Source organism: Palaemon carinicauda, chromosome 22 (assembly GCF_036898095.1).
Source record: "Palaemon carinicauda isolate YSFRI2023 chromosome 22, ASM3689809v2, whole genome shotgun sequence".
NCBI classification, from domain to species: Eukaryota; Metazoa; Arthropoda; class Malacostraca; order Decapoda; family Palaemonidae; genus Palaemon; species Palaemon carinicauda.
Window position 1 is genome coordinate 112,826,198 of NC_090746.1, and position 14,167 is coordinate 112,840,364.

Sequence of the window (14,167 nt, forward strand, 5' to 3'; positions counted from 1 at the left end):
AATAGATCCACTTACATTTGCTATATGTTCACATCATATTCAAGACTTCCTCAAACTTAATCTAACTTAAAATTATTTTTGGTAAGATGTTGAATTTAATTGAATTTAATAATTTGGGCTATGTAGCCCAGTACTGGAGCTTGTGAGCCCATTCAGTGACCAAGAGCATCTAGGGTAAAACTCATAGTTATACTGAGGTAAAAGTTATGAGAGTTTGGATAGAAAGATAGAAGAAAGAAGCAAATAACGTGGTAGAGTAGAAGGATATAAAGGAAGTGCAACTAGGGGCCGAAGGAACAAATACCCTTGTCTTGCCCGCAGTGATCAATCTAGCCTGGATTAGTGTTTTTATTCTTTCATTCCGCTGTTTCAAATATTATTTTCCTGTATGGTCCTGCTGAATCTCATCTTAATTTGATAGACAAAACCTGGTCTATTAAATTTCTTATTCCCGATCAAGATATCAGTCTCTGGCACCATCGTTCTGTTACTGTAGTTTCTGAAGCATGTTGTATAAGAATTTTCATAATTGACCAAATTTTGCACTGTTCTTCCGTCCTGTACATAGTACTAGTTATGTAGTTAAATTTAAGTCATGTCTTCAACACTAAACAGTATTTCAAGTTTTATTCAAACTGTTACCAGATTGTGGAATGATCTTTATCTTGCAGTTGAATCAGTGGAACTTCATTAGTTTAACCTTGCAGCAAATGTTAAATAGCTTACATAAGTCTTACTTCATAGTTTGAATATGACAGATCTATTTTAACATTATTACGGATCTTAAGATATTTCATAATCATTGCATCTAATGTAGTGCATTTCATTATTTCCTTTCTTCACTGGGCTATTTTTCACTGTTGGAGCCCTTGGGCTCATAGCATCCTGCTTTCCCAACTGGGGTTGTAGTTTAGCTAATAATAATATTGTGTCAGGTAAGGTGCTGAAATTGGATTTGTCCATTCCATTTAGGCCATTTAAACAAACGCTGAGGAAAGGAAGACCTTTCAGCATTAAGGTGTTACCGAGGGAAACCAATCACCTCCTCATAATACAATTCAAAAAGATTGGACAAGATGGATAGTTTAATTTTTTTTCTTTTATTTGCTGCTTCCTCCGATGCCTTAGATGACCGCGGAGGTAGCAGCAGTAGGGGATTCAGCATTATGAAGCTTCATCTGTGGTGGATAATGTGGGAGGGTGGGCTGTGGCACCCTAGCAGTACCAGCTGAACTCGGTTGAGGCCATTGTTAGGCTGGGAGGAACGTAGAGAGTAGAGGTCCCCTTTTTTGTTTTTGTTTCATTTGTTGATGTCGGCTACCCCCCAAAATTGGGGGAAGTGCCTTGGTATATGTATGTATGTATGTACAAGTCAGGTGCTTGGGCCTGTCCAGTAATTCAGCTATGGAAGTGGGAGGAAACCCTGCAGTTACTCTTTGAAGTAATAGTTAAGAGAGGTTGGATAGCTTTAGCTACAGGAAAAATAAAAGGTAGCAGGAACAGATGTAAAGTACAAGATTAATAGTAGGTGCAGTTAAGGCCAAGGAACAATGCATAAATAAAAAAAAAAAGAACCAACTGCAACATCCCTTAAGGGTCATTGGAGAGAATTCTCTTCTAATGGACAGGATTGGATTATAAAATTCAGACGAAAGGTACGACACCAGAACCAGATTGATCATTCTTTGCATTCTTCTGTAAAAGAAACGAGCAATATGACGGACAAGTTCTTTATTGTAATTTTCAAACCTGATCTTGTTTCATACATATCAACCACCTCCTAGACTCTTTGTTCATAACTACGTAACTATACATTAGATAAGACAACTGACTACTTTTTAGTCAGTTCAATAATGCTCTCAATTTTGAGTTTATCTATTTCAAAGGTTACTACCTATATCTTCTATGTAAACTCATTTATTCCATAAACCTATGGTGAGTTTTTATAATTTCTACTGTTATACCACTAACTGTAAATCAACATTTTAAAGGTTGAGAGAAAGCTATAGACTTCTTCAGATAATTTATTAATATAAAAAGCGTGCAAGTACATGTTACATCGTCGATTGCCGATGGGTATCTTTTTAAATCACCTACTTGGCAAACCACTTCTTCAGGTAGTTAATTAGGATATCAAGTCCTGATGAAAGCTAGTAAACAGCATTAAGTTAATAGACAAGGCCAAAATATAAAGACACCCTACAATAAACCCAATGCTTAATCATCATCAGGATCCTGGGGTCCCATTCCTCGGGCTTTGGGGCCGCCAGCTCTCTTCGCCATTATTATCTGGTCTACCCTCAAAATTTCAATAGCCGCTGATGAAGAATATTTCAGGGCCCAGTACTTGGTAAGGAACAGATCAAATATTTCCTTCTCGCATGCATCCAGCACAGCAACACCTTCTCCCTCGCAGTCAAAGCCGGCATTTTTCTTGCCCTCTGTGTGCGCAGCTAATAAATTGGACAAAACTTCTTGATCAGGAGCACCACAGTTATCAGCTAACACCTGTAAATAGTTGAATTTCATAAAAAAAATTATATCACTACAGTATAGTCAATTTCTTTTAGCGAGGCATATTTGCACAGACTCGCAGCGGTGCCCTTTTAGCTCGGAAAAGTTTCCTGATCGCTGATTGGTTGGACAAGATAAGTCTAACCAATCAGCGACCAGGAAACTTTTCCGAGCTAAAAGGGCACCGTTGCAAGTCAGTGCAAATATGACTCGCTAAAAGAAATGGACTATAGGTAAAGATCAAATCTATATCATTACATGGAAATATATTGTCATTGATAATTAAAACTGTCATGCTATTAATGCATAGTACCTGTATACTAAAATTAAGCTATTTTGAGAAAATACATCATTCCATAGCATAGCTACACTATACTATATAAACATGGAGAAATAAAATGGCAGAATTTATTAACTGAAAAGTTTAAAAATACAACTTATTACAGAAATATGAGGAAATTATCTTCAACAATATAAAGTAACAACCTAATTCCCTTACTTTAGGGAACACCCTGAGAGCTTCAGCGTAATTCTTAATAGCGTACTGTTCTAGGCCTGGACACTGAGAGCCATACTGCTCTATTATTCTGCTAAGTTCTACTTCAGTGCTGCCTGCACCTGGAACACACTTTCCATCCTGGAAAAAAAGGACATGGCATCAAACCTATTTATCCTAAAAATACATACATACATACATATACCAAGGCACTTCCCCCAATTTTGGGGGATAGCCGACATCAACAAATGAAACAAAAACAAAAAAGGGGACCTCTACTCTCTACGTTCCTCCAGCCTAACAATGGCCTCAACCGAGTTTAGCTGGTACTGCTAGGGTGCCACAGCCCACCCTCCCACATTATCCACCAAATAATTTTCTATATTATACAGTAGTAAGAACCCCATTTACGAGAATCTAAAAAATTAACATTTACATGAAATATATACAATAAAATCAATGTCTTGGCATACCCAAAATTCAATGTCTTGACATACCAAGTATACAATACAAGTCTTGATTTACTTTCAATCATTCTGCATTATATATCTGTCAGGAATCACTGAATTCATAGTAAAACTTTAAAAAAATCTCTCATGGCTGGCCCCAAAAAAGCCTTTCAAACCTATTACTAGTATTACCATGAATTTTAACTTAAAAAAGATAAATACTATTAATCCAGAAATGTCAACTTCACGACCTCATGAAATTATAACTTACCCAACAGATTACAGGTTTAAAACAAATTTACAATAACTGAATAGACCAAATAGGCTGCAATTTTTTTTAGATATCTTTTTCAAGATGTGTCCAATAATTGTCATCAAGCCAATAAAATTTAGGCCTTTACATACATGTTGAAGTGTTATAGTGATGTACAGCACTCTTCTCATTATAAATGGTTAGTTTAAATAGCTTAGAAATTATACATGGACTCGGCTTTACCTTAGTATTGCTACTCTCAAATTTGTTTGACTACTGCATTATAAAATTAGTTTAAAGATTCAATCTTTCTGGATTCCAGTATTTCCATGAGTAATTTAACTTGCAGCAACCCAAACCTTTTTACTTACCAAGAGTAGATTCATTAAAATCAATATCTTTCTTAAAATAACCAAAGCCTAATTTGGTTTACCTAGCCTTCACACATGAAAAAGCCAATCTAGTCATGGGTTTCTATTCCATAATGGTGTTTTTATATCATCAAGAATGATAAAGGTAGACATAAGAAACAAGTAACTGCAACTGCTAAAACCCAATAAGAAACAAGTAACTGCAACTGCTAAAAACCAATTAAAAGTTTAAATATCATCGAACAAACAACATTAACCTTACCCTGCACAAGCCCTTGAAAGTGTTCACAGCATCATCCACAGCGCGCTCAACGTCATCCATTAAATTATCAGTGGAGCCACGGATCACAATAGTTGCAATTCGGGATTCAGCCCCCTCTTGCCTGCAAAAAGTAAAAACTTCTATGAAGCAATACCCACAGAAATAAACATCTAATACAGGCACTATCACCAGACATTCTTATGAATGAATCTACGATTGAAGAAACCTATCTGTTATACAGTACATTTTTTCAATAAACTTGGACAAATTGTCAGAGTCCGGTGAGGTATGCTGTGTATGAATGAGGAGTACAAGAAGGCGTGCATAATGCTACGTGTTTATCTTGTCCTCTTTGTTACAGCTCATCTTGAACATCCTCCTTGACATCTGACAAAACCATTAGGATTATCGGTTCTCAAATTCTATTTCTGTGCTTAATTTCAATCAAAAGTTTTTCCTAACACCACAAACATGCCTTGGTAATGTTTAACGAAAAAGACATTAGAACTCGACAGGAAGTACATTACCAAAGAACATCATAAAATATAATATTTTGATCACAAAAAAGTACTTTTTCTTTACAATATTTCACAAAACCTCATAAAAAAAAAACCAAGAACAAATCTATTAATATTTACATTTGGTTTACTGTATACTTGGAAAAAAAAAGCATTTCAAGTGACAGTCATACTGTAAATTTATTCCATTTTAAAGCCACTCAATACATGAGAGAGAGAGAGAGAGAGAGAGAGAGAGAGAGAGAGAGAGAGAGAGAGAGAGAGAGAGAGAGAGATTTTAAAGCAATTGTATTAGTAACATTTAGCTGCTTTCTTAACATAAAATACTCCACTGATGAATCAATGGGCTTCGACTTATTCCACAGTAATGTGAGTACACTACAAAACATTGAATGTATTGAAATGTATTACTGTAATGTACAACACACTGAATATATCAAAATTTATTTAATGATAAAAGCTATAATCAGTGAAATTTTTCTCAGACTCATTATGGATTTGAATGTACTAAACTTAAAAATCATCTAGTCTTTTATCATCAATAATATTCACATCTTATGATTCCCTGCACAGGCCAAATATGCTCTACAGACTCTTTGGTATTCTGGTAATACAGAATTTTTCTTTCCCTTTCTTCCAGGCGATTCCTATTCCGCTAATGCCTTCTCGGTCTAGACACAAGCATGAAAAACACATTACATGTCTAACCTGCATTGTCAACTACTTATTCTTTGTTCTTTATTTCGCCAAATAAATTAGATTCTATGGGTAACTGCTACTCACATAGTCTTTTAAATCACTATTTAAAAATATCTACAGTGCACTTTAATTACTCTGACAGAGGATAACACAAACTACTTAATTTTTTCAACCTCCTCTAGTACAACTACAGTAATAAGAAAGATTTGTTTGTAAATGCGGCCAAAATCGAATAAAAAAAAAATTGAGAAAGTTGGTCAACCACATACGATGGGAGCAACAGGAAAGGAGAACTGAAATGCAAACCAATGGAGCTGTGGACTAAATTATTATTATTATTATTACTACCCAAGCTACAACCCTAGTTGGAAAAGCAAGATGCTATAAGCCCAAGGACTACAACAGGGAAAAATAGCCCAGTGAGGAAAGGAAATAAGGAAATAAATGATGAGAAGAAATTACAATATATCATTCTAAAAACAGTAACAGCGTCAAAACAGATGTCCTATATAAACTATTAATAATGTCAAAAAAAGATATGTCATATATAAACAATAAAAAGACTTATGTCACCCTGGTCAACATAAAAACATTTGCTCCAACTTTGAACTTTTGAAGTTCTACTGATTCAACTACCCGATTAGGAAGATTATTCCACAACTTGGTAACAGCTGGAATAAAACTTCTAGAATACTGTGTAGTATTGAGCCTCATGATGGAGAAGGCCTGGCTAAGAGATGTAATATTACAATTTCTTTCTATATAATCAGATATTTCACACTCACCTGAATATAGTGACAGGGGTGTCACCCACTTCATCAATGAAGACTTTATCGCAAAGACCAATTTCTTCCTGCGTTGGGCAAATCATCTTTGGAAGGATAGTAGCACCAACAGTTCTGCAAAGCCGTCTCAGATCCCACTTGCTTGTGATTCTTACAGCCATGATGTTGTATTTGTTCAAATAATGTTGAGCTAAATCGCCAAACTTTCCTCCAGCAACAACTACAGTTACACCAGCATCGGACAACATCTTTACCTATTTCATGAAATGAAGAGATACCTGTAATTCTTTCCAGGAGAGTTGGCATACCTTTTTATATCTGTTGTACTCCATATATACTATCAAAAAAGCTTAGTACCCATTTCCATTTTAATCTTGAACTTATATTTAAAATACTGTACTTTTTTTTACTCAGAATAAAAAATTCTTAAATTTCATTACATAAACACATTTGTATATTTTTGTGAATGCAATAGGAAACACAAAAAGTTCTATTATTTGATTTTGTTCTCATAAAACATACATACTGAACATACATACATATGAATTAAAACCCCAGAGTTAGCTTTAAATGAACAAAACAATGTATTTAAGGCCTAATGTACAGTACAAGGAAAATACTAAAAACAATTCCTTACATCTTCCTCCATTCGGTTTTCTTCTCCGCGTGAAAAGTTGGCCAATTCATCAGCATTCTTGATGAGAACTGTGCCTTTGGTCTCTGTTGTGGTTATATCAAATGGACACGAATATACAGCAACTTTAGCTTTCTCTTTGGAAGTAACTGTGCCTTCTGCTGTACGTCTGAAAACCATTCCCTGGGGGAAAAAAAAGTAGTATAGAAATACAAGTAAAATTCAACATGCCACAAAAAAAAAAAAAAAAAAAAAAAAAAAAAAAAAAAAAAAAAAAAAAAGAGAGAGAAAGAGAAAGAGAAAGAGAAAGAGAAAGAGAGAGAGAGAGAGAGAGAGAGAGAGAGAGAGAGAGAGAGAGAGAGAGAGCGCGCATGCGCGCTTGGATATTCCAGATATGTATTTACAAGCTCAAAACCTTTAATTATCAAACAACACCCGAGATGTAAAGCTATTCTTTAGTGGGAAAATTCTTACCTGTACCACTTCGGATTTGTGAATACCGGAACCCAGAATTTTGCAAATTCGCACATTGTCGACGTTGAAGGTGCTCTTCTCAGGAAGAATGGAAATACAAGCCTGAGCAACCAAATTGGCCAAAAAGTCCTCATTGCCATACTGTTTGCTCATGATAGCTGTGCGAAGAACTTTGGTCACCTGTAACATTAATGGAAATTCATTATTTGAAGTTACTTCCAGAGGAAGTAATATTCTTATGTCCTGCACTTAATTCTTCATAGTCCACATCAAATATGCATTAGTAATCTTGAATAAAATATGGTTGCACAACAATGAAATATATGCATATCTAACTTTTCAGACATTTTTCAAACACCTTTTTACTATATTTCACTGGACTTTACCTTTCATACCCTTCTATGTAATCTTTTGACTAACTTACAGGTCCTATATTGCTATATTTCAAACTTTATCTATATAGAGCAGATTTTCAAATGTTTGATTCAACTACAACCAAGCACAAGATTGCGGAGTCCTGCACATTCAGGTACAGTATTTTCAAATAAAATTTGCAAACTATAATACTTGCCTGAGTTAAATCCCTGGTGTCTGTAACTTCCCAACATTGCAGACTTGGAAGAACTTCAAGAGCTTTATTCATGGCCAACTGATACCCGTCGGATACGTCCGTTGGGGTCAATCCCATGCGGAGAAGATCCTCGGCAGCTTCCAACAATGCTCCAGTGAAGATAATCACCCAGTTAGTTCCGTCTCCCATCTCTTGCTCCTGCATCTGTGATGCCAGCACCATTAACTTGGCAGCTGGATGTTCGACCTAGAAACCATAAAAGCCAAAATAGATTAAAAAAAAATCCTCGTATATTTAATCTACACCTAAAATTAATAGTAATGTATTAATATACCTCACAAGGACTAAAAGCAAATGACCATAATAAATGTTTCTAAAGTGTCAAAAACCTTTTAAATGTCAACTTCAACAATTGAAAAAGTATGGATTACTTTCACATGACAAAATTCTTACCTCAAGCTCTCTGATAATTGTGGCAGCATCATTGGTTACAAACAGCTTCTCTATGTGATTGATAACCATCTTGTTGCGTCCCTGAGGCCCATAAGCTGTCTTGAGCGTTGTGCTGAATTCCTTACATGCTGCTATGTTGCGGAACACTGCTTCGTCCAGCCCAGAGAAGAGCTGAAAATATTAGGGAAGTTTATCATATATGTATTTCAGTTTAAATACAATGAAAATACATAAATAAATGTTCCTGTGAAAGCTCTCGACCCCTGGGTACAGGAACTGTATCAACTTGTCATTACACAGACTACTTAGGCTTGTTCGTAGAGGTATCTTCATGATAAGTTTTAACAACAGGCTAACATTTGTTTTTTTGCAATATCCATAAGATTCTATTGACTTGCAATCAAATGCTATTTTCTTTTAACAAGCAATGGCCATTCATCGAGAGTAAAGTACTGTATTCAAGGCAACTCATCACCCATTCTTTCTAGTTACATTTTCCATTAGGGATTGCAGAGTACAGAATATAAATGTCTTCTCGTTGCTACTGTGTGATGCACCATCTGGTGTCCACATGCATAACCTGGTATTCTGAAATATTTAATACCACAGAAATTTTTAAAGCCTATAAATGCAAAGTACTATAGTTGAAGAAATCAAATTAAACAAAATCTCTTTACATGATTCCAGTCCTGGTTAATAGCAAATGGTAACCCAACAGTGTCACATTTTCCCTCAACAAAATCTATGAGGATCAGGAGATAACCACGAATGGAGCAATGAATTCTCATTCAGTAACCTAACACTGATGGACAGGTTGTAGCTCTTGATTTCCTTATAAAATCTAATGTTTTATTGCCTCTACAATGCTTAATTCTACTTTTGTTTAATAGCCTAGTAATCAAATATAAATAAAGTTCTTTTATAATTTTTTTCCAAGAATTTTACTTGCAATAAATATAACAAATTTTGTTACTAAAGAATTCATTAACTCACTTCAAATGTGTTTCAACTCAAGAATGCTTTGCAAAACTGATGCTCTTGAATCTCCACCTACGATACAATTTCAGGAAACATAGCACTCAAAGTAAGGATCTCTATACAGCATATTTAATTTTCATTTAATTGCTTTATACAGTACCAGTCAGCAATGAACTATTCCCCAACCTTCTAATCCTTTTATATTTTTTTATTCTTTATAACCAACAACCTTAAAAAAAAAACTTCCTCTCAATTTTCCCTGACCAATTCACCTCCCACTCATGATCACTGTCATCTATAAGTTTCAATACTCGACCAAGCACTTCTTGAGCTTTCACGTCTCTTACAGCTTCATCAACAAACAAATTGAACCACCACGGCAACATTACACATCCCTGTCTCAGCCCCTCTCTCACTGGAAATCACTCTCACTTCATTCCCTATCCAAACAAATGCTTTACTGCCCATGTATAAACTCTTCAATGCTTGCAAAAACCTTCAACAATTTCCTTACAACCTCATCACAATTCACATCGCATCCCAATCAATTCTTCATCGGATTTGCCAGGTCCATGAATGCAAAATACCTGTATGGCTCCAACCCTTTTGCTAAATATTTCTCGGTTAGCTCCCTTTTAACTATAAAAATCTGATCCATACATCCCCTACCTCTTCTAAAGCCACCCTGCACTTTTTTATTTCATCATCCGTTTTATCATTAATCCATGTTATTTTAACACTACCATATGCTTATCTAACCACACTCAACAAACTAATTCCCCTAGAATTACAATACTACTGCAAATCTCCTTTACCTTTGATTAGAAGAATGATAAACACACACACCATTGATAACATAAAACATATTAAACAATCCCACCAACCATTCCAGCAGTCACACCCCCTTCCTTTAACATCTCTGCCCTCATACCATCCATACCACGTGCTTTTCCTGCTCGTTTCCTCTAGTGCTCTCTTCCAATCTCTCTCTCATTCTCATCTCCCGTCACTGGCACCTCAACACCTGCAACAGCAATTGTATCTCTCTCCCTATCACCCTCACATTCAGCAACCTGGGAAATTGTTGGAACGTATTTCTTTTATCCAATCAGAATTCAATAATTACAGAATTCAAACATGATAATCTATTGGGACATCAAGGAAAGTGCGGCGGTGCTAGTTCTTAGCAGACCCAAAGTGATGGTAACATGTCTCCGAGAGAGAACTAGTCCGTCCTTTTTACAAGAGTGATTTGTTTGATGGTATGAAAAATTTCAAATTCTTGGTGACTTTTACAGCCATTGTACAATATTTTAATGGTGAAATTGCAACAAAATGCATGTCTTTACAATGATCTAAACTTACATATAATTGAATGTTTTGCACAAAATATTCCTCAAAACATGAAAGGTACCATGTGATTCCTCGTCTACTCAACTATGTACTCCCCAACCAAGTCCTGTTCACCACAAAAAAATAGTTGCCGTCCAGTGGAATGAAGAATGTGATGCGCCTAGTCGGTTTCGACTTCTAATATGATAAGTATAACTATAATTTTTTGTTAATATCGAACTCGGTGATTTAAATAAATAAATTAACATAGTACTCGCCTATGCAGCTGACGTGCCTAGCACATCCCTGTACCACTTGCCAGAACATAGAAGCAGTGAAATATTTAACTGTGAGCAAAGCAAACCACTGCCAAGCAAAAGCCAGTGATTGATTAAATAGTATTAATTCAGCAGACCAATTAACAGGTAAATAGCAAAATTAGGTGAAGATTTTGCAATTTGATAGCCATAGTAACAAGACTAAAAATGGGAAGGAAACTCCCATTTTCTATACATGCAGGCCGCCTGGCCCATTAACATACACAAAGGCCCCATAACGTCGTTCAGCACATTCTAAAACCTCTGAATGGATAAAAATTTATATAAAAACAGCAACGACATAAACAAAGGTCCAAAAACATTGTTCAGCACATTCTAAATGCTCTGAAAGAATAAAGATTTTTTATATACAAACAAAATTTCCCTTCGAAAATGAATTATCCCAAGAGTTGATCTTGTGTGCAGAATATCAAACCTTTGCAAAACAACGGACAGGACCTCAGTGCATAAAAACACCACCTAATTTTAATTTGCCCTTCTAACCTACAAGTCGTGTCCGTAGCTACTTACTTAATGGAGGGGGGGGTAACACCCATTTGCAACACCCCTTTAGCCTACAGTATTCTTAACAACTGTTAAAAATGAGGGAGTTATGTTGCATGGCCGTCATCATACATACACCGCCAGAATTTTAAACAACACAAAAGGGATCTCAATGACCTGGCCATCCTTAGACCTATGTGGAGAAAGGGCCTGGGCACTGATCCTATGCATATATGGTCTGTCTATAGGAACGTGTCCTATTCCTTGCCTCTATTCAAGATCGACCTTTAAACCATAAGAATATCAGACATGGCCAATAATACTACATATACATTGCATTTTAACAAGCTACAATAAAGCCCAAAACCATACTAGTAGAAAATGCGGTAAATTTGTATTGTATTACAGGGTGTGATTTCGAACAGAAAATATATGATTTCCTATAGTAAATAACGTGATTCAAGAGAGTAATTTTTTTCTATAGAAAAAGTAGTTGTTTTCCTAGGTTACATTGCCCTGTAATATACTACAATGAAACCGAAAATGCACCATTAAATTGTTATAATTATGAGTCATTCAATACGAGCCCAACCAATAGCCAATCCGATTAACCTTTAACAAATTTTGGGCGTATCACGTTTTATGACATTATTAAGATTTACAATTAACCTGAGCATTTTAAGGTAAATGTAAAATAACAAATAACAGATAAAGGCGTCTATCGTAAGAGATCATATCCAAAAAGCATGAGTCATCCATCATTTCATCGATTTTATTAATGAGTACGTCCGAATATCTTCAATCATTCATACATATTTAAATAATTTAGATTGTTTCTCACATAGAAATGTTTATCAAATGAACAAACTATCTTCCCTTAGCGTGCATATCTCTAAAAATAAAATCATGTGTCAAGATACCGAATGCGGCAACCATGCGAGCGGCTAACGCCTTCTCGAGATCACCCAAAGCTAACGATATTTTCAATGAAACAGGGCAAAATATCAATGGCATTGGGTTAATTACTGGTCAAATTATAAGTTCTCTCTTACCCGAGCTCCATCTTTGAGCATAGACGAAACGCCCATAGATTTAGGAACGTGTAGAGCCATTTCTGTCAGTTGTTTTGGTGGAGTGTGGCTGAAAGAACAATGAAAGGAGGTGAAGCTAGGACGGTGAATGTAGAGTGCTTGCTCGTCGTTGTACACACTTCTAAGTTTACTAAGAAACCGGCAGATTTTCATGAAACTATTAATTCTAAGCATACAAATATCATAAATATCGAATATAAAAGTAAATTACATTACATTTCATCCTTGAATATTTTATTTTATCTTTAAAAACTAACGTTCACTATATGCACGACAACAATGCCTTCTATAGACGATGATACCTTTTTAAGTTATTTCCAGAACAACTTTATTTCTTAAATGCCACTTCAAGAAACACACCATTTATACATATATTTTATAGATTCTGTGCTGAGCTTTATTTAATTGAAGGAAGTACGAATGGATTATTTTCAAAAACTGTATCAATCAGCAGTCTTTATCAAAAGCAATTTTCCAGAAAGCAATTCGACAAGGCACGTTCCTTTTGCGTATTAATCATATGTACATTTTTCAATATTGAATGATTTGCTCAAATGCATGTTATTTTAAATTTATTTTAGTAAATCTGTATCTCCTTCTGTAACGTAATAATCACATAATATCAAACTATTTTAATAGAATTACGCAGATATGTTTTTAGAAAAAAGACCCAATAAAATCGAAGAGGATTTTTTAGCTTACCTACGGTAGAAGTTTAACGAGAGATCACGATACCAGTATTTTCTCGAATATTCTTTAGCGTGAATAATCCATTATTAAGAGAATTCAACTCATTTCTTGCCTATAATAAGTATTCATAGATAAAATAACATTAGTTTCCGAAAATACATTTTGTTTCCTGCATCAAAATTCGAATAAGTAAGAAAATCGATATCAATAGTGCCGGCAGGATTGACCTCCAAAACGAATAGGCATTGCATATTATATAAGATATCTCAGATTCTTAAAGGTAGCCATCACAAAATATTAAAAAATGACAACATTTTTGCAGTTCATTACTTAGTACTTATTACTACTTTCTACTGCATTTTTTCATAATCATTTTCACCATTTTCTCTTCTTTAATTTGCCTTCCCAATATGAATAAAAGTATAAAAGTAAATGCAAATTCTCATACAGAGATGGTTATCTTAAGAATAGACCTACTTCTTTATTAACATCATCATCGTTATTATTATTATTATTATCATTATTATTATTATTATTATTATTATTATTATTATTATTATTATTATTATTATTATTATTATTATTATTATTATTATTATTATTTGCTAAGCTACAACCCTGGTTGGAAAAGCAGGATGCTTTGAGCCCAGGGGCCCCACAGGGAAAATAGCCCTCTGAGGAAAGGAAACGAGGAAAAGAAATAAGAACAGTAACAATATTAAAATAGATAATTCCTATATGAACTATGAAAACTTTAACAAACCAAAAGGAAAATA

The 14,167-nt window shown here is 34.9% G+C and overlaps 1 protein-coding gene across 1 annotated transcript; it reads right to left on the minus strand.

The window, feature by feature from the left end:
* Positions 1–2,010: 2,010 nt before the first annotated feature.
* Positions 2,011–12,821, minus strand: CCT8 (chaperonin containing TCP1 subunit 8). The gene is made up of 9 exons (XM_068346691.1): positions 12,663–12,821; positions 8,480–8,650; positions 8,027–8,272; positions 7,456–7,635; positions 6,985–7,164; positions 6,348–6,601; positions 4,346–4,466; positions 3,014–3,151; positions 2,011–2,508 (listed from the first exon to the last, which is right to left on the minus strand). The coding sequence occupies exons 1-9, from the start codon at positions 12,720–12,722 to the stop codon at positions 2,218–2,220; spliced, it is 1,641 nt and encodes a 546-aa protein (XP_068202792.1). The 5' UTR covers positions 12,723–12,821; the 3' UTR covers positions 2,011–2,217.
* Positions 12,822–14,167: the final 1,346 nt, after the last annotated feature.

Coding starts and splice junctions, on each gene's coding strand:
- CCT8 (XM_068346691.1), bottom strand. CDS start 12,722: ATGGCTCTACACGTTCCTAAATCTATGGGCGTTTCGTCTATGCTCAAA. Junction 8,651..12,662: donor TGCTCAAAGATGGAGCTCGG/GTAAGAGAGAAC, acceptor TAATATTTTCAG/CTCTTCTCTGGGCTGGACGA. Junction 7,636..8,026: donor ACACCAGGGATTTAACTCAG/GCAAGTATTATA, acceptor TTAATGTTACAG/GTGACCAAAGTTCTTCGCAC.